At 40.5% G+C, this 20,633-nt stretch overlaps 3 protein-coding genes across 3 annotated transcripts in view; 2 read left to right on the forward strand and 1 right to left on the reverse strand.

Moving 5' to 3' along the window:
- Positions 1–20,633, reverse strand: part of dnah5 (dynein, axonemal, heavy chain 5) — a 99,187-nt gene that overhangs the window by 2,108 nt on the left and 76,446 nt on the right. Inside the window, exons 84-87 of the mRNA XM_084942585.1 lie at positions 5,208–5,423; positions 4,277–4,489; positions 2,585–2,737; positions 666–897 (exon numbers count right to left, since the gene is read on the reverse strand). Of these exons, the coding sequence (XP_084798711.1) occupies positions 666–897; positions 2,585–2,737; positions 4,277–4,489; positions 5,208–5,423 (814 nt within the window). The remainder of the gene's footprint in view (positions 1–665; positions 898–2,584; positions 2,738–4,276; positions 4,490–5,207; positions 5,424–20,633) is intronic.
- On the forward strand, positions 6,719–7,618 carry LOC146377304 (uncharacterized). Its single transcript, XM_084942584.1, has one exon. The coding sequence runs from the start codon at positions 6,719–6,721 to the stop codon at positions 7,616–7,618; it is 900 nt and encodes a 299-aa protein (XP_084798710.1).
- On the forward strand, positions 14,182–15,090 carry LOC146377305 (uncharacterized). The gene has a single exon (XM_084944378.1). The coding sequence runs from the start codon at positions 14,182–14,184 to the stop codon at positions 15,088–15,090; it is 909 nt and encodes a 302-aa protein (XP_084800504.1).

Below are 20,633 nucleotides of genomic sequence, written 5' to 3' on the forward strand. Positions count from 1 at the left end.
AGTCTGCTGCTTGTTTTGCTGTTAGTCTGCCAGTAGAATAGCAACAGCAGTGCTCCTTGCTCATGCATCAGCAGGGAAAAAACTAAAAATAATTTTCTCAGAGCAAACAAACAGGCTTGTTGTGTCTTTACAAACGACACTGTATGTGGACAAAGATGGAACTAATCCCTTTGCATGAGTGGAAAATTAAGTAGAGCAGCTTTCCAACCTCTTGAACCTCATGCCTACACATGTGCACGGCACACACACCTACTAAAGCATCCCTTTAGCAGTCTCCTTTGCACTGACACACACTCAAACGTAGCAGGCTGCCTTCGTATGGGAAATGCTGGGAGGGGACGTGGTGTAAACAAACTGCATTATGCGTATCATTGGATCATTAGTTCATTTCCCAGGAAGCCTTGCTCGCAGGCATCCATGGGGGTCTGTGTCTGTCTGAATATACTTTGGCCTTATCCAGAACAAACACTGTGCCACATACTGCTGGTAATCTATTCCCAGACAAAATAAATAACACTTATTCTGCTTGACATTTAAATGTTACATCCAACGAGTGACTGTGTGAGATGCAAACACTGAGAAGACAGGTAGGATATAAAGCTGCTCCACCAAAAGATTTGTTTTTTTATTTCCCCTCCGCACTGTTCCTAAATAATAAAACTCACCATTATTCTCAGCATACATCCTGATCACCGGCATCATCTCAAAGAGAACTTTGGGTTTGGAGTCGATAAGTTTGCAGTTGCGGCGGTCCCAGCCAGCTCCCTCCAGGTAAAGACCATAGACGTACACTCCCTCTGTGGGCGGCTGGTTGATGTCATCCTTCATCCACTTCGTCACCTCGTTGCACAGCACCATGCGGTCCAGGGCCCAGCCCTTGTTCGCCCGAGTGATCTCCTGCGAGTACATGTGAATGGCACATAAATGACAGAAGTGACATTTTGAAATGGTTTTCCCACATGAAAATCAATTTTGATAAAAGGTCTGTAACAATAGGAACACCAAAATACACTACTGGGAGATAGGTGCACTCCATCACAGGAGTTGTTTTGTGAGATGATGTTGCAAAAGGAAAAAAATAACTCCAGTATGACAAATTAAGTGAAATGTGAGTATTTTATGGCCTCAGTCATTTTATTCTCATTTTCAAGTTTAAAAAAAGAAATCCTTAGTGGGCAAACTTGGGAGAGACAGAGACTGATAACAAATGACAAGGGCAGGCACATAAGCATCTCAGATAAAACAAGCTAGCAACTTCAGGCACATTACACAGAATCAGAGAACACGTACATCTCCTGAGAAGCTCAGTGGTAGGACTGAGGGCTATATTTGGTATCTATCAGTAGTCAAACAAATCTCTTCTTAGTAAAATACAGAAATCTACATCCTCAATATTTCCTTTATCCGGGTGAAAGATCCAGGCTCTTCAAAATATTCACTTGGAAGTAGAATCCTTTACTCAGTGCATACTGCAACTCTCAGGTCTACATTTCAGTTCATTTTCACTGTTACTGTATGTAATAAGATTCCTGTTTACCACCAAATTCAGTTAAAAACACACTGATTTAAGCCACCAATCAAAGTATATGTTCAGCAAACTATTAGATTCAAACCCCCAAGATAAAAGTTCAGTAGCATGGAGGAATTGTTTACCTTACAAGAGCAATGATACAAGCTTGAGCCTGTCGTATGTAACTGCACTCAATTATCTTCATATACATAAGCTCTTTAAATATTTGTTGTATTGCTCCTGTCTTGTTTCCATCTGCCCCAATCAGGGCAGATGGCCGCCCCTCCCTGAGCCTGGTTCTGCTGGAGGTGTCTTCTCGTTAAAAGGGAGTTTTTTCTCCCCACTGTCACCAATCGTTTTCTCAAAGATGGGTCGTCTGATTTTGGGGGGTTTTTTGTTTCTATATTATTGTAGGGTTTTTACCTTACAATGTGAAGCACCTTGAGGTGACTGTTGTTGTGATTTGAAGCTATATAAATACAATTGAACTGAATTGAACATTACAGCCTTTCAAAACTGATAAATCACTGGATTTGCTAAATAAATTATTTAACATTCAAAATCTCTTCAAGTTGAAGATCCCATCTGCTCTCACTTTTCCAGAAAACTTTAAACATACATTTGCTGTCATGTACTTGTGATGCAAAATTGGAACCACAGATGGCAGGAGTAAAGTACAGGTATAATACAGATGTTGTTTCCCCATAAAACTATTCCCACTTGCTGCCAATCTACCAGTATTGACCAGATCAGAGCACACAAATGGCACCAATAGATAGAAATGGTCAGAGAGGAAGACTAGGAACGGCAATTTCATATAAAATTGTGCCTGCAGAATTCACAACAGGGATAGGATTTAAAGACAAATTCAGCATATTCTCTGAATGCAAAATGAATTTCACGCATTGTAAAAAAATAACTACTACTACTTGCAGGTCCCTGTGTATGTGTTTGTGTCTGTGCATGTTTGCATGCGTGTGTAAATGTGGCTGTGTGCCTGCTTCTCCCTCTGCGTGCCATCTGGTCTTTTCCCTTGCTGTGGGTAAATGGTAGGTAGCCTGATGTCGTGCGTACCTGTCTCATGGCTGTCAGGAAGCCCTGCGGGTTGAAGAAACCTGTCATCCAGAAGCAGTTGGGTCTCCCTTCAAAGATCCAGGCCTGGAACTGACGGTTCCGCTCAAGCAGCTCCGTGAACCAGAACCCCAGGGTGCTGGAGGCCCACGATGACTGAAAACAACAAGGAGACAGACAAACAATAACATGAGCAAAAGAGTACAATAAAACGCTGAAACATGTCATCCAGGTGGCTCTGAGAAGAAAAGGGGAGATAAGACATGGATTATGAAACATGGTGTGGCAAGTGAAAAAAAGAGACTTGACACAATGGGAAAAAAAATACAACAGAACACAATAGACCGGAGGCAAATGATTCAGAAAAAGGATAAAACTGCAGGTAAAAGAAATCGGTGTTGCAGCCAGGAATCCCATTCCAGTCTGAATTATTCTAACAATGCTGTGTTTGTGAATGCAGCCTGACTGTCAGCTAAATAATTCTAAAAAAAACAAAAAGCCCTAAAAAAGTCCTAGCTTTTTATTGTTTGGTTTAGTATGGCATCAGAACAAAGTTTCTTTTTTCCATTTCCTATATCACTGAGATGGATTTGTGTGCTGTGAATACAATTATAACAATGAGTACATTAATAAAAAAGGAGCACGAACACGGCCCAAACGTGGAAGTTAGAGTTTGGTCTGATAATGACAATGTCCCTTGTAAGAGCATCAATTATCCCGTGTGCTACAACTAAACCTCAAGGACACTAAATAACAAAGCTGATAGCACTAAAATCTGATCTGAGGTATTAATTTGTGCCTCTGGGCTATCTAGTACTCTGTATTGAACAGTTGTTAGAAGCTTTCACCGGAGATAAAATGATCACCTTTCATAGGGCTGTTCGATATAACGATATATATCAAATGAAGATATAAAAACGTCTATCGTTTCATTTTATGCTATCGTTTGTTTCGTGATTTCGCAAAATAAACTGTTTACAGCAATATTTTTTCATCGTTTTGATGGTCACTGTAGTGGCTATATTCATTTCTTAAATTTCTCTCTTTCTCTTATATTTAATATAACCACACTACGGATGGACAAGCACCTGTTTGTATGCATTGTCGTTAGCAACAACGACGGTAAAACCATCGCGTGTCCGCTTGTTTATTTTCCACATAGAAATTTTTTTTTTTTCACAATAAAGCTCAAGATCCTGTTGAGACTTTCCAAAATAAACTGAATCATGTGAAAGAGTATGCAGTGTTTATGGATGAGAAGCAAAAAAGAGCCGTCAGGTGCTAAAAAATAAACCTTAGACTCAAACGTTAGAACAGGCTTTTCCCTGCAGAACGCTGTGTAATAAATACTCACAAAAACAAAAACAAAAAAAAACGGCGGCCGTTACAACTTATGTCTAAAAATGTATAGTTTCATGCATCGGTTAAAACACTGGACTCCAGGTACACGGTGCCCAGCTGGAAACACTTCAGGCAAGTTGAGCTGCCCGAGATTCACAGAATTTACAGAAAATGTTACATTCTTTTTACACATACAAATCTTTTTTAGACACACACAAATTCTTTTTACACATACAAATCCTGATTTACAAGTACAAAACTCATTTACAAGTACAAAACTCATTTACAAGTACAAAATATTTATGACCACAATTTGAGCCAATACATAAACTCACAGTGATTCTCTCAACTGACCTTCTTCCAGCGTGCAGGAATTCGTGCATCGTACATGCAGTCCAAGGCATCCCGCAGGTTCTCACTCATGATGATGGTTCCATCAATAGCTAGCTTTAGGTCTGTCAAGGTGTTTCGGACAAGAACTATGATCCTCTGTATCCGATCGACCTCCTGACGCAGAAAGATGTTCATAGGCTGGAAAGGACCCATCTTCTGAAGACGCTCTCTCACCTGGTTTTATTAAGGCAGAAAAGATTATATTAACAGAGATGTGTAAAAACACACAATCTCATTATGTGGAAATGTACCTGGGATCACTAAAGTTTAATATCTACTCTGGAAAAACTGTATTTAAAGTGGAGCTTTATGCTGCATTTTTCATGTTTGTAGCTACTACTGTTGTTAGTATTGGTGAATTCATGTTTGCTTCACTGAAAATGAAACAAATATAGGAATGAAGATATTCTGTATTTCTGACGGGCCTTTCTGCTCCACATGCAGGCTGTATTCATTTTAAAACATCTTTTAAAAAAAAACCCCATCTTTTTTCCTATTTTGGAGGCCTTTATGCACTGTGTGAAGAGACAGTCACGCAAGCAGCAGTGAAAGCGGCATTCGCGGGGTGTGTTGTGAGGTGACAGTTTTCCATGATGAGCTTTGCACCTCGCCTCAGAAAAGTCACACTCTCACCTCATTTTTTTTCTTAGCGACAAAAAAAAAAAAAAAAAAAGCGGAGACACAGCCACCAAAATAAAACAAGATCCAGCTGCATTCACACACACTCCTTTCTATTTCTGGTCTTCTTTACACTCTACTGTCAAAAACACTACACGCCACCTCTCCGCCTGCACCAGCCACGAGGAGCACAGAGCACACAAGGTGAGTGGAGTGACATTGCACATGTTGCTTTGCACACTTCGCTCTGCAAAGCAAATACACATAGGCTTACTTCAAAAGGTACGTAGTCAGGAGGCAGTTTTTCCAGCATGTCGTCAGCCAGCCTGGACACTACAGCTTCTCTGGTTTCTCCTCCGCCTGATGAGCTGTCTTTTGGCTGAATGCTGAGGATGGTATCCAGTACGTCCTTAGCCAGTTTACTCTGGAAGGTTATGTCTGCGTTTGGGTGCAGCCCAAACACCTCAGGAGTGTCGTAGGCTGGGAGACCCTGAGAAAGAGGAACAGCGATGGTTAGCGAGCCAGAGGTCACTTGCTTGCATCACTGAGACAAATCTATTCAGACAGGTAATGTCCATGGTGCATTCTCTTTACTTTCACAGTAAGCACTGTGAAAGCGTCCCATGGAGCATCTTTTCATTCCTGCGATAGCGGAAACCTATCCTATACAATATGGAACAGTTGAACTACTACCGGCTTTTTGGTTTAATTTTGTTTTTTTTCCCTGGTTTTCAAACTGCTACTTCATTGGACTGCAGTTTGTGTCACTGCTAAGCTCGTTGTTGGCTAAGTTGGAGGAGCAAACAGCAAGCATCTCCACTGGAACACGTGGAGTTACCAGCTGCTTCTTTTCACCCGTTAAAATGACTGTGGGGGGGTGTGACACAGAGGGGATTCATACTAGTTCTAGTAAAAGGCCGTTGGCCAGCTACTATAAAGTGAGTGCAGTGAAAAGATCACCCCCAAGCTTCCCACAAACACAGCTAAATGTATTCAGTGAGCACATTAAAGAGTCACTACTCTGTGGTGATGGTTAGCTCTGCTTTCTGTGTTGCTGCATGTGAACATGGACAATGACGACAAGAAACTTGAAAAGTTTAAAATCCTTTCTTTGTCTTTTTGTCAACAAATGTGTATGTGCTGAAATTTTTCTATCAGTCCTTCACAAAGAGAGGACAGCCTGTCTATTCTCTCCAACTCGTAGCTGACTGCTGGCTCTTCTTCCCCACACACTGCTGCGTTTGTTCTGGTGCATCATCAGGAGTGGAAAGGCTCTGTCCCATCATTTTTCCCTCAAAGACACCACAGATGATTTTACCAGCGAATGCCATCACAGATAAAATGGATGAAACAATGTATTTGATAAGGAACTAACCATTTGGAAAAGTAAACGAATTAAAAGTGCTGATTAATAAATATATTAACATGTCTTGGTGACTGCAGCTGGAAACTGGGCAAAAGGTATGTGTGTGTGTGTGTGTGTGTGGAATGCTAGCTACCAGCATTCATAATATAATAGTTACAATAGCAACAGTAACCAGGGGGGTGGGGCTTAAATGACAGAACAAAGACATGTTACCGTGATGTCACATGCATGGTGAATGACAGATCAAAGGCAGATGTCACATGCAAGGCTATAAAAGCACATAAATAGGGGTGCCTCGACACACAATTGTAGAATTCCCTTGCAGGTGGTTTTAATCTAGCGATTGAATTATGTTTCCAGTAGACAGCGCTTATAACATTCTCCCAAAGAAGAGTCCTCTTCCTCCACCCAAACAAGCAATGTCTAAATACAGGGAAGCAATTGTATTAGAAAATAAATATAAACATGAACACAGGACCATGGTGCCAATAACAGTTAAGGCCCCATCTCATCGCGAAATGTGCCCACAGAGGCCAGAAGGCGAAAAACCTGAACACACATTCAGGAGAAAAACAAAACACACAGGCATGAAGAAAGTCATGGCTCAACCAGCTTGTGTGGACACAGGCAAAGGGGACAAGCAGCTCCTTGAGAAATCAGGATTTGTCCCCTTTTATTTAAAGAAAAACGATTATGGAATCGTTCCAGGCTGCCTGCATAGAACAAATGCAGAGAAAGAAAAGCCTAAGCAGGACTATGATGCCTGGTTAACAAAACAACGGGAAACAATTAAACCACTGCCCGAACAGGAGAAACAAAATATTCTCAAGGGCCTAAAGAGGAGGTTTAATGAGTTAAACTCTGAGTATCAATCCCTCCCTTTTGCTCTCGTCCCTTCACAATACACCAAATACAAATACAAAAAGTTTCTCGAAGAGGCAATGAGTAAGCTTGAAAAAGACATTGCCATTTTTGAGGAACATAAATACATCTACGTAAGCAGGGAAGATACAACTGACGAACAACAGTTACAGCGGACTCCGCTGCCACCCATTAGACCGAAAAAGACAAAGTTGACACCCGCTCCTCCAGTCACACCACCAACGAAAAAGCCAACTAACAGACCTTTTCATATGATTTGTGTTCCACCTATATCCAGAATTATTCCCACCCAACCAGTTATAATTCCACGACCTAGTCCTGTCCCTCCGCCGTTCATTTGTAAGAAAGCTGAATATACACCCCGACCACCTGTAAGACCTCCAATGAAACGAGGTGTAACACCCACCCTTCCACCCATTTCCACCAAAAAGCTGTAGTGCTGTACCGTTAGAGTAGTTTTTAACTACCTCACCCCCAACCGGTCTTGACAGAAGCCGCACCATCTGAGCCTGGTTCTGTCGAAGGTTTCTTCTTTTTAAGACAAAGGAGTTTTTCCTTCCCACCGTCGCCCAGTGCTTGCTCAGATGGGATCATTTGATTGTTGGGGTTTTCTTAAACATAAATTGGCCTATTGAAAAAATGTAGTGTTTCTTACTACATTTTATTTTCAATAGGCCAATTTATGTTCAAGAAAAAAAAATTACAGCAGAAAAGAAAGCATGGGAGACATCTGATGCATTTCATTGCTTTTTAAAAAATCATTTATAATTTATCTGGAACAAATAAAAGAAAGTAAAAAAAATCTTTTGTGGATTCTTTTTCTTCAATAAGTAGTAGAATAGGCAGTTCTTTATACATAAAGCGTAGTGTTTTGTTAAAAAACAAAGTGGCACAGCAGCACTGTGGTAAAGGCCTGTGTTTTTACCATCAGCGTGACAGCACCGTGCCGCCTTTGCAGTTTTAAGGCCCAGGGAAACAAGCCTGCCAGCGCTCTGTAGCGGCTGTGACCGCTGCCGATAAGGAAAGGCTGCTCTTCATAGAGGACTCAAGCTCGGGGAAACGTTTTCTGGTCGACTCTGGCTCCCAGAAGAGCCTCGGGAACTCTTGTGTTGTCTTTGCAATGGTATATTATTTAATCTCAAAAAATAAAATAAAAAAATTGAGATTTCCCGCATCACATAACATGTGCAGGGACACTGGTACAGCACATGTGAATGAAATTCTTGTGTGTGTGCAACAGAGGTGTGCAAAATACAATAACATAAGAACAAGCAAAATATACAAATGGGTAAATCTAACAATTATAAGACTAAATATATGTACAAATATAAGAGTGTATGTGCATTACTGAATATGTATACTCATATATATATATATATATACACACACACACACATATATATACATATATATATATGTGTGTGTGTGTGTGTCAGCTAAATTATATATATGTATACACACACACATATCCATATATATATATACATATATATATATATATGTGTGTGTGTGTGTATACATATATATAATTTAGCTGAGTCAGGTGTATAAAACAGCATTAACCGTGGCCTGTTAAGATCAGCTGATTTTTTTTCATGGTGGCTATGCTCCACAAAATACATCAACCTACTAGTGATGGGATTTACGTCTCTTTTTAGAGAACCGGCTCTTTCGTCTCGGCTCACTAAAAAGAGCCGGCTCTTTCGGCTCCCAACCGGCTCTTCGGGTTGTTTTGTTGCTTTAATTGATTTATTATTAACAACAATATAAAACTAGAAAAAGTTGCATTTCCTGCAAAAATGAAAAAACTAAAACTTAGCAAAAATGTATTTACTTAGCAGAAAAACAATAATGTAGGGGAACTTAGCAAATATTTATATATATATTTAGCCAAAAATACCTAAACATTGCAGAAATACTATGATTTAGGACAAATACTACAACATACCAGACATAGTGTGATTCAGCAAATATATTTTGATTTAGCAGAAATAATATGATTTGGCAGAAATTCTATGTTTTGTCACAAATACTACAATTTAGCTCAAATATTACAACATAGCAGAAATACTATGACTTAGTATTAATACTATAAGATAACTAAGATATAATCTATGATTATAAGATAATCACATGGCCATATGATTATAAGATAAAATACTATGATTTGGCAGACATACTATGTTTTGGCACAAATACTATGATTTGATACAAATACTATGACTTGGCAAAAAATACCAGGATTTAGCAAAAGTACTACAACATAGCAGAAATACATTGATTGAGGAGAAATACTATGATTTGGCTCAAATACAATGATTTGCCACAAATACTGTGATTTGGCATAAATACTATGTTTTATCACAAATACTATGATTTGATAACAACACTACGATTTGGCAAAAACACCAGGATTTAGCAAAATTACTACGACATAGCAGAAATACGATGATTGAGGAGAAATACTATGATTTGGCTCAAATACAATGATTTAGCAGAAATACTATGATTTGGCAGCAATACTCTGTTTTAGCAAAAATACTACAATTCCACTCAAATACTATAATTTAGCAGTTTAGATTTGGCACAAATACTATGTTTTGGCACAAATCCTATAAAATAGCAGAAATATTATATTGAGCACAAATACTGAAAACTAGCAGAATTACTATTATTTACAAAATAGTAATGACTTAAGAATAAATATTGGAAAAGCAAAATGGACAGCTGAAAAAATGCTGAACATGGGTAGGTTCTCTCAAATATACTTGTTCAATTGCGAAAAATTGGCAGATATTTAAAAAAAAAAAAGAAACAACAGCCAGCAGATACACACAATTACAAATATGGACACATATTGAAACACAAATGCACAGAGGGACACACGCACATACACAGCAGGAAGTGAACAAACAGGGGCTGTTAATAGTGTTGGCAGCATGTTTCTAGGTCAGTCAAACAGCTGAGCTGCTCAATTTGAATCCAACAATCACAGAGGCTGCCTGTTTCCCGCCTAAACAGCTGCTACTGCTGCAGCCTTTTACACACACACACCCACACAGAGACTGGCTTTTTGCAGTCTAGTTCTCTAGTGATGGGATTTCCGGCTCTTTCGGTTCGGCTCACTAAAAAGAGCCGGCTCTTTAGGCTCCCAACCGGCTCTTCAGGTTGTTTTGTTGCTTTAATTAATTTATTATTAACAATAATAAAAAATTATGCACAAAAGGAATTACTAATGTAAAAAAAAAAAAGTGGTTTTATTTATATATGTTTATATATAAATATATGCAGTGGCCCCTAGAGACAAAACACGTACAAACTCCAAAACACATTTCTAGCATGAACTGAACTTCCAAAACAGAGCTACCTAGATCACTTAAATTACACAATTGAAAGCATGAAAGCATGTGTGTTGTGTTTGTGTATTTATACACAAGCATTCATATATAGTCAAATAATTAAAAAAAAAAAAAAAAGTTCATTTACCTGTTATTACCACAAACCAAATCCGGTCGTTGGTACTTGCTGGCTTGTGTAGCCACTAGGTAACAAAAGTTCAACACTGCCCCTAGCATCCTGGAGCACTGCTGTTGTCTTTTGTACGTGTTTTGAGTTTTTATGTGCTTCTGAGTGTTCACGTGTTTTGGAGTTTGTACGTGCTTCGGAGTTTGTACATGTTTTTACGTGTTTTGGAGTTTTTACGTGTTTTTACGTGTTTTGGAGTTTGTACATGCTTCAGGGTTTGTACGTGCTTCAGAGTTCGTACGTGATTTGAAGTTTGTATGTGCTTTGTCTGTAGGGGCCACTGTAAATATACTTTTATTTATTCACTCCACATAAAATGTAATAAATAAATCATATAATACAAAAACCAACTATTCACATTTCAACTTTTAACTATTTAAATTTTCAGCTTTTTCCTTTTACAAATTTAAAGTGAAACAACACAAAACACTGCAAACCACAACACAATTAAATATAAATTATAATATGAAAACAAAAAGAAGATGCACATTCTCTGTCATATGGACCTGCATGAATAAACTTTCTGAATCCTTTATCATCTGCAACTGAAAATAGTTGTGGATGATTACTAAACCTTTCTAATGTGACATTGTTGTCCCTGGCTCTTTCTCTGTCTCTCCCTCCTGCTCTGTTTTACATCCTGTGCTACTGAGTGTAACTACCGCCCCTCCCCCCTCTTCCCAGCGTAAAGCACAAGGCCCGCATGCTGAGTGAAGCGGGAAAAAAGTACGAGAGAGAGGGTGAGAGAAAGAAAAAAAAAACAAAAAACCCACGGCTCGCGATAAGGAGCCGGCTCCCGTCGTTCACGTCAAAGACCCGGCTCTGAGCCATTTCGTTCGCGACCGACCCATCACTATAGTTCTCATATTGAGGATTCCCCTCAAACAAATGGCTATAATTTCCTAACCTCAGGGGCTAGAACTGTCATTCTTAGACCGTTTTGTTCAGAAGGGATGGGGGAATCGCCAAGTGCTCGACAGAATGCATCAACCAACTAGTGATAGGATTTCCGGCTCTTTCCACTCGGCCCAAGACCCGGCTCTTTTGGCTCCCAGCAGGCTCTTCAGGTTGTTTTGTTGCTTTAAATTGATTTATTATAAACAACAATATAAAATTATGCACAAAAGGAATTACTAATGTAAAAAAAAAAAATTGGTTTTATTTATATATGTTTTTATTTAAATATATACGGTGGCCCCTAGAGAAAAACACCTACAAACTCCAAAGCACGTACAAACTCCAAACCACATTTCTAGTGTTAACTAAACTTCCCAAACAGAGCTGCCTAGATCACTTAAATTACACAATTGAAAGCATATGTGTATCGTTTGTGTATTTATACACAAGCACTCATATATATTCAAATAATTTGTACGTGCTATGGAGTTTTTACGTGTTTTGAAGTTTTTACGTGTTTTGGAGTTTTTACATGTTTTGGAGTTTGTACGTGCTTTAGGGTTTGTACGCACTTCGGAGTTTGTACGCGCTATGGATTTTTTACGTGTTTTGGAGTTTTTACGTGCTTCGGGGTTTGTACGCACTTCGGAGTTTGTACGTGCTATGGAGTTTTTACGTGTTCAAAGATCAAAGGCAGATGTCACATGCAAGGCCATAAAAATCCATAAATAGGGGTGCCTCGACACACAATTGTGCAATTCCCTTGCAGATTATTTTAATCTAGTGATTGAATCATGTTTTCAGTTGAAAGCGCTTATAACCTTCTCCCAAAGAAGAGTCATGCTTCTCCACCCAAACATATAATGTATATATATCTAAATACAGGGAAGCAATTGTATTAGAAAATAAATATGATAAACATGAACACAGGACCATGGGGCCAAGAACAGTTAAGGCCCCATCTTATTGTGAAATGTGCCCACAGAGGCCAAAAGGCGAAAAACTTGCACACACATTCAGGAAAAGAAACAGAACACACAGGCATGAAGAAAGTCATGTCGCAACCTGCTTGTGTGGACACGCAAAGGGGACAAGCAGCTCCTTGAGAAATCAGGACTTGTCCCCTTTTGTTTAAAGAAAAACGATTACGGAATCGTACCAGGGTACCTGCATAGAACAAATGCAGAGAAAGAAAAGGCTAAGCAGGACAATGATGCCTGGTTAACAAAACAACGGGAAACAATTAAACTACTGCCCGAACAGGAGAAACATGTCATGGTCCTGGGTCGAGCGACCCAGTGTTTGAGTTTTATGTATCTTTTGTATTCATTTGTGCCTAGCTTAGTTCACCTAGTTAATTTCTAGATTGCAGCTTAGTTTTGTTCCTTAGTTGTTTATGTCATCTCCCCATGTACTAAGTCTCCCTGGTTCATGCGTCATGTCTACGTGGTTATGTTTAGTTCACGTCATGTCTAATCTCCATGTTTCCTGTTTTACTTTGAAAGTCTGTATTCATTGTCAGTGTATTCAGTTTCACTTCTCCTGTCCTGTCGTTAGGTTCATGTGTGTCAGCTGTGCTCCCATGTGTGGCCACTTCCCCTGATCATCCCTCATGTGTATTTAGTCTCTGTGTTTCATACAGTCTGTGTCGCGTCGTCTGTGTTCCCACCCTCCATGTTGTCACAGCCAGTCTTTTGTATTCATAGTTATGGTTTCCTGTGTCTTCATAGTTTATCCTGGTATCACTTTCCCAGTTTAGTTATAGTTTAGTTTTGTCACTGCGCTTCTGCCTTGTTTGCACTCCTTCTCTTCAGCCACAATAAAGGCTCGCTTTTGGTTCGAACTCAGTTTTGTGTCCACGCCTGTGTCTGCACCTGAGTCCTCCACACACTCTCCACACGGTCTGCCACTGCGACCGTGACAAAACAAAACATTCTCCAGAACCTAAAGAGGAGGTTTAATGAGTTAAACTTTGAATATCAATCCCTCCCTTTTACTATCTCCCCTTCACAGCACAGAAAATACAATTACAAAAAGTTTCTCGAAGAGGCAATGAGTCAAGCTGAAAAAGACATTGCCCTTTTTGAGGAACAGGGAATACATTTACGTAGGCAGGGAAGATACATCTGATGAAGAGCAGAAAATCCAACAACAGTTACAGCGGACTCCGCTGCCACCCATTAGACCGAAAAAGACAAATTTGACACCTGCTCCTCCAGTCACACAACCAACGAAAAGGCCAACTAACAGACCTTTTCGTATGATTTGTGTTCCACCTATATCCAGAAGCGGAAAGCAACCTACTCCCGCCCAACTAGCTATAATCCCACGACCCAGTCCTGTCCCTCTGCCGCCTATTTGTAAAAGAGTCGAACATACACCCCGACCACCTCTAAGACCTCCAATGAAACGAGATGTAACACCCATCCTTCCACCCATTTCCATCAAAAGCTGTAGTGCTGTACCTTTAGAATTCCCTTGCAGGTGATTGTAATCTAGTGATTGAATTATGTTTCCAGTAGAAAGCGCTTATAACATTCTCCCAAAGGAGAGTCCTCTTCCTCCACCCAAACAAGCAATGTATATATCTAAATATAGGGAAGTATTTCTATTAAAAAATAAACAACATAAGCACCAACACAGGACCATGGGTCCAGAAACAGTTAAGGCCCCATCTCATCGCGAAATGTGCCCACAGAGGCCAGAAGGCGAAAAACCTGAACACACATTCAGGAAAAAACCAGAACACATAGGCATGAAGAAAGTCATGGCTCAACCTGCTTGTGTGGATACACGCAAAGGGGACAAGCAGCTCCTTGAGAAATCTGGACGTGTCCCCTTTTATTTAAAGAAAAACGATTACGGAATCGTTCCAGGCTACCTGCGTAGAAGAAACGCAGAGAAAGAAAAGGCTAAGCAGGACAATGATGCCTGGTTAACAAAACAACAGGAAACAGTTAAACCACTGCCCGGACAGGAGAAACAAAACATTCTCCAGGGCCTAAAGAGGAGGTTTAATGAGCTAAACTTTGAATATAAATCCCTCCCTTTTACTATCTTCCCTTCACAGCACAAAAAATACAATTACAAAATGTTTCTCGAAGAGGCAATGAGTCAAGTTGAAAAAGACATTGCCCTTTTTGAGGAAAATAAATACATTTACGTAGGCAGGGAAGATACAACTGACGAACAACAGTTACAGCGGACTCCGCTACCACCCATTAGACCGAAAAAGACAAATTTGACACCCGCTCCTCCAGTCACACCACCAACGAAAAAGCCAACTAACAGACCTTTTCATATGATTTGTGTTCCACCTATATCCAGAATTATTCCCACCCAACCAGTTATAATTCCACGACCTAGTCCTGTCCCTCTGCCGTTCATTTGTAAGAAAGCTGAATATACACCCCGACCACCTGTAAGACCTCCAATGAAACGAGGTGTAACACCCACCCTTCCACCCATTTCCACCAAAAAGCTGTAGTGCTGTACCGTTAGAGTAGTTTTTTAACTACCTCACCCCCAACCGGTCTTGACAGAAGCCGCACCATCTGAGCCTGGTTCTGTTGAAGGTTTCTTCTTTTTAAGACAAAGGAGTTTTTCCTTCCCACCGTCGCCCAGTGCTTGCTCAGATGGGATCATTTGATTGTTGGGGTTTTCTTAAACATAAATTGGCCTATTGAAAAAATGTAGTGTTTCTTACTACATTTTATTTTCAATAGGCCAATTTATGTTCAAGAAAAAAAAATTACAGCAGAAAAGAAAGCATGGGAGACATCTGATGCATTTCATTGCTTTTTAAAAAATCATTTATAATTTATCTGGAACAAATAAAAGAAAGTAAAAAAAATCTTTTGTGGATTCTTTTTCTTCAATAAGTAGTAGAATAGGCAGTTCTTTATACATAAAGCGTAGTGTTTTGTTAAAAAATAAAGTGGCACAGCGGCACTGTGGTAAAGGCCTGTGTTTTTACCATCAGTGTGACAGCGTTGTGTTGTTTTTAAACACAGTGTTGTTTTTAAGTACTGTATAATACTTAAATATGATCAGTTAAACAAAACCAGCTGATGACAAATGTTTTGTCTTGCTTTGTTTTATATTTGGGACAGTTCTTAACCCAGTTTACAGCATGATTTAGCAGATATACATTTCCCCTTGCTAAACAGAGAATGTTTCAATTTCACAGGCTTCACCTCAGTTCCTTTATCTGCTGAACTAGAACACTTCAAAATGTGTGACAGTACCAGTAGATAACCACATTTCTGCAAGTTTGTTTTTTGCTTGTTCAGCAACTTCAGCGAGTGGTTATTGATGCATCATACTTTCTTCAGTCGTGATGGATTCTGTTTTCAGACAGGGTAAAACATCAGGATCGTGGCTAATACGGAAAGAAAAATGGATGGTGACGGAAAAACAGAGATAGCTTATACTAGACAGAATGGCCTGCATCCCTTGCTGTGTTCTTTTAATTCTTTAGCAAGGCATTTAATGATGACTATGGGTTCTGGACTTCATGTAAATAATTTTCATCCAAATACTAAAAACAATCCTTATGCAACTTTGTCCAATTCATAACTGGGTACTAAAAGGGCTTCAATTCATGAACAGATGATGCAAGACTTCTGTTTAACATCTTTAATAAAAGCTACGAGTGGAAACTTTCATTTAACATCAAGTCTTGGCAGCATACATTAGTAAAATATGTAAAAAAAAATTGAAATTGCCCAACATTTACAGATTTAATGTGCTATATGTGCATATGAATGCATATGTATAGGTTTGTGCATGAGTTTTCTAAGGCTGTGTTGTCATTCTCAGTTTAAGAAGCAGCACAAATACAATGGGCCTGCTGAGCCTGACAGCCATAAGCATCCATCATAATGAAACTACCTTTAATGAAACAAGCTCAGGAACTGCCCCTAGACACACACACACCTACAAGTTAAGCACACTAATAACCAGTGTTGGGTAAGTTACTTTAAAATAGTAACTTAGTTACATTACTAGTTACTTCTCTCAAAAGTAACTCAGTTACTTCAAGTTACTCGTTACTTTCAAAGTAACTAGTTACTAGGGAAAGTAACTTTTACTAGTTTTACTCAGAATTCTCTTGTTAATGTGTTGCTTCCATAACTTTGCCAGTCTTCTAGCTTGCTTACTTGCCACAAGTGCACTGTGCCACCTACCAATAGAGAGGAAAAGATAATGTGCATATTTCCACGAGAGAAATCCCACGCCTGGACCGTCATTGACTGCTGCCATGATTCTAGCCTACGTCACAGCGTCATTTGCGCCTTTTACATCCAACACAAAAACTGCAGTCGTGGTGCTTTCGATTGTACTCAGAACTCGGAAATTCTGCCTTCTGAATAGGAAGATGTAGGCAACACCAGACTGCAGATGAGCTGCATACAGGGCTGGACTGGGACAGAAAATTGGCCCGGGCATTTTGACTAGAGACCGGCCCACCATTATAGGAAAAATCATAAAGCCTTTGAATGAAAATAAACACTGTTGTGACAGTGATGTTCACTGTTTTGATGGTATATATGCATCAATCTATCAATCGTTTGTTGTAAGATTCAGATAATTATTTTTTTAAAAGCTAGTCATTTTAAATGAGAATAAGAAAGAAAAGTATTTCCTTGTGCCCACCTCTCCCTGTTAATGCCCTACCTGGCCCCCCTGGCAAAACTTTGCCAGATCCGCACCTGCACAGTTACCAGCTGTCAGCTACATAGAAAAGGATCCTGGTGTTATTTGTCTCTCAGAAACAGTTCATAACTTCCCTTCAACTCATTCATGTCACCTAAAAGGTAAACCTGTTTCTCCATCACCTGTTCAGCTCTGATGATTCAGTAAGGACATCTCCTGGTTTCATCTTCATGTTTCCCACTCACCAGATAACCAAACCGACATCATGACCAGCAGCTTTTTTGCAGCTGTGGCTCCAGCAAACATCAGCTGATACTAGAAATTAATATTAAATAAATTCTAACAACAGCTGATCAAACGTGCTGCTGTTGTTTAACGCGACATCCGCTGTTTCCTCTTTCGGCGCAAAGTGGGCGATAAACAAACAAGAGAGCCGATCAGCTGATCATTGATCAGTTTTCATGATTGAAGTAGAAACGGGAGAGGGAGGGGGAGAGAATGAGAGGAGAAGAGGCAGCTGTGCAGCAAAGACACAGAATAACTCCAGCTTTGTGCCTTTTTCATTGTAGCTGAATTACGGGACAAACTGTTCCTTTTCACCTCAATAAGAAACGCGTAATATTTTCTCTGAATACCAGACGGGACGGTTGGCAACTCTAATAACTTATGAACAAAATAAAGTTCAACATCATTAACTTCATAGCACCCACCCAGCTGTATAGAAACTCCGTCATGCTAGCTAGTACGCAGTACGGAAAAAGTCAGAATAACGAAAATAAACTCCCCCTAAACTCGGTTTATATCTGACCCAGATAGACTGCAGGTCATAACTTCTTACCTGAAGTTCAGTTCACACTTGGACCAGCGGCCGCCTCGGGTCTCTTTTCCTCCTGCGTCCCCTTTCTCTCATCCACCTGCTGGCCTCCACCACTTGCTAATGTTACTGAATCTGTGGAAGCTCCGCGATAGCCACCACACGAAGTAACGAGTAACGACCCTATCTAAATCCCAGTAACGACTAACGCGTTCCTGATTTTGGCATAATAACTAGTTACCGTGCTCGTTACCACAATAATAACGTAGTTACTGTAACGCGTTACTTAATAACGCGTTAGTCCCAACACTGCTAATAACTCATATATATAATCTGTGAAATCTCACATAGAGTGCATTTTGGATGTAACAAGAGCACATCACAAGAAAGCAACAACAAATAAATAAATGACACCCCGCTAAACAATAAATATATCACAGAACTTTGAGTGAGAAAAAAAGAGAAATAGTCTGGAAACGGATGTCTGTGAAGGTTCTCAGTCATCCAGGTCATCGTAGTCAAAGGACCTTGCAAAGAAAAGCGTCTGGACTTCTTTAAGTTACTTGAAGACGTTTCACCTCTCATCCGAGAAGATTCTTCAGTTCTAAGGTCAAATGGTGGAGAGTCCCAGATATAAACCTAGTGGGAGTATCCCCCCACAGAGGGACAAAAGGACCCCCTGATGATCCTCTAATCGCCTGAGCCAAGGTGTGAAACTGGGTGTGGGTCCCAATCAGCCAGAGTTTCGGGTGTGTTCATTGTGAAACCTGGCCCCACCTTATCATGCGAATTCCTGAGGTCAGATGGCCCAGGATGTGAGTGGGCGTTAAGGCGTCTGGGAAGGGATCTCAAAACTGGATTATAAATGGCAGAGAGTTGGTGTCGTAAACCCCCGCCTCTGTTCAAAGATGGTCGCTCACAGTGGACATAGATGGCTTCTTTCACTCCTCTTTCAAACCATCTGTCCTCTCTGTCCAAAATGTGAACATTGGCATCCTCGAAAGAGTGTCCTTTATCCTTAAGATGCAGATGGACTGCTGAGTCTTGTCCTGTGGAGGTGGCTCTTCTGTGTTGTGCCATGCGCTTGTGAAGTGGCTGTTTGGTCTCTCCAATGTAGAGGTCTGGGCATTCCTCGCTACACTGTACAGCATACACCACATTGTTAAGTCTGTGTTTTGGCGTTTTGTCTTTCGGGTGAACCAGTTTTTGTCTGAGCGTGTTGCTGGGTCTGAAATGCACCGGGATGTCATGCTTGGAGAAAACTCTCCTAAGTTTTTCTGATACACCGGCTACATAGGGGATGACAATGTTGTTGCGTCTGTCCTTCTTATCCTCCCTCGTTGGTGTCTGGTCTTCTTTTCTGTGCCTCTTTGCTGACTTTAAGAACGCCCATTTAGGATAGCCGCACGTTTTGAGTGCTTCCTTTACATGTGTGTGTTCCTTCTTTTTTCCTTCAGGCTTAGAGGGAACATGTTCTGCCCGGTGGTGTAGGGTCCTAATTACTCCAAGTTTGTGTTCCAAAGGGTGATGGGAGTCAAAGAGGAGGTACTGGTCCGTGTGTGTGGGCTTCCGGTAAACTTCGATGTTGAGTTTGCCGTTCTCTTCAATGTGCACAGCGCAGTCCAGGAAAGGCAAACAGTTGTCCTTTGTGTCTTCCCTGGTGAACTTGATGTTTTTATCCACAGCATTAATGTGCGCAGTGAAGGATTCCACTTCTTGTGTCTTGATTTTGACCCAGGTGTCGTCCACATATCTGTACCAGTGGCTGGGTACTCTTCCTTTGAAAGAGCCAAGAGCCTTCCTTTCCACTTCCTCCATGTAAAGGTTGGCTACAATAGGTGACACGGGGGAGCCCATGGCACAGCCATGTTTTTGTCTGTAAAAGCCTTCGTTGTATTTGAAATATGTAGTGGTGAGGCAGAGGTCTAACAGTGTGCAAATATGATCGGGTGTGAAGTTGGTCCTGTCCTCCAAGGAGCTGTCTTCTTGTAGTCGTTTTCTGACAGTCTCCACAGCCTCCGTGGTGGGTATGCAAGTGAAGAGAGAGACTACATCAAAGGACACCATGGTTTCATCTGGATCCAGGGTAAGTTTCTGGACCTTGTCGGTGAAGTCGGTGGAGTTCTTGATGTGGTGTGGGGTGTTCCCCACAAGAGGAGCAAGGATGGTAGCAAGGTGTTTAGCAATGTTATAAGTGGCTGAGTTTATGCTACTGACTATGGGTCTGAGTGGGACAGCTTCCTTGTGGATTTTAGGAAGTCCGTAGATGCAGGGTATGGCATCCCCTGGGTAAAGGCGGTGATATGTAAGGCGGTCAATAATTTTGTCCTTTTCAAAGTCTTGAAGGCAAGCTATAACTTTCTTTTTGTAGCTGCTTGTGGGGTCTCGCTTTAAGGCTTCGTAGGTATTGTTGTCACTGAGGAGAGTAGTGATCTTTGTATGGTAATCTGTAGTGTTTAGGACCACGGTGCATCTTCCCTTATCAGCTGGTAAAACAGTGATGTTGTGGTCTTTGCTTTGCCGGAAGCCCACACACATGGACCAGTACCTCCTCTTTG

This window comes from Perissodus microlepis, chromosome 11, assembly GCF_051167445.1.
Source record: "Perissodus microlepis isolate ML-2025 ecotype Zambia chromosome 11, ASM5116744v1, whole genome shotgun sequence".
NCBI lineage: Eukaryota > Metazoa > Chordata > Actinopteri > Cichliformes > Cichlidae > Perissodus > Perissodus microlepis.

Coding starts and splice junctions, on each gene's coding strand:
- LOC146377304 (XM_084942584.1), top strand. CDS start 6,719: ATGTCTAAATACAGGGAAGCAATTGTATTAGAAAATAAATATAAACAT.
- LOC146377305 (XM_084944378.1), top strand. CDS start 14,182: ATGTATATATCTAAATATAGGGAAGTATTTCTATTAAAAAATAAACAA.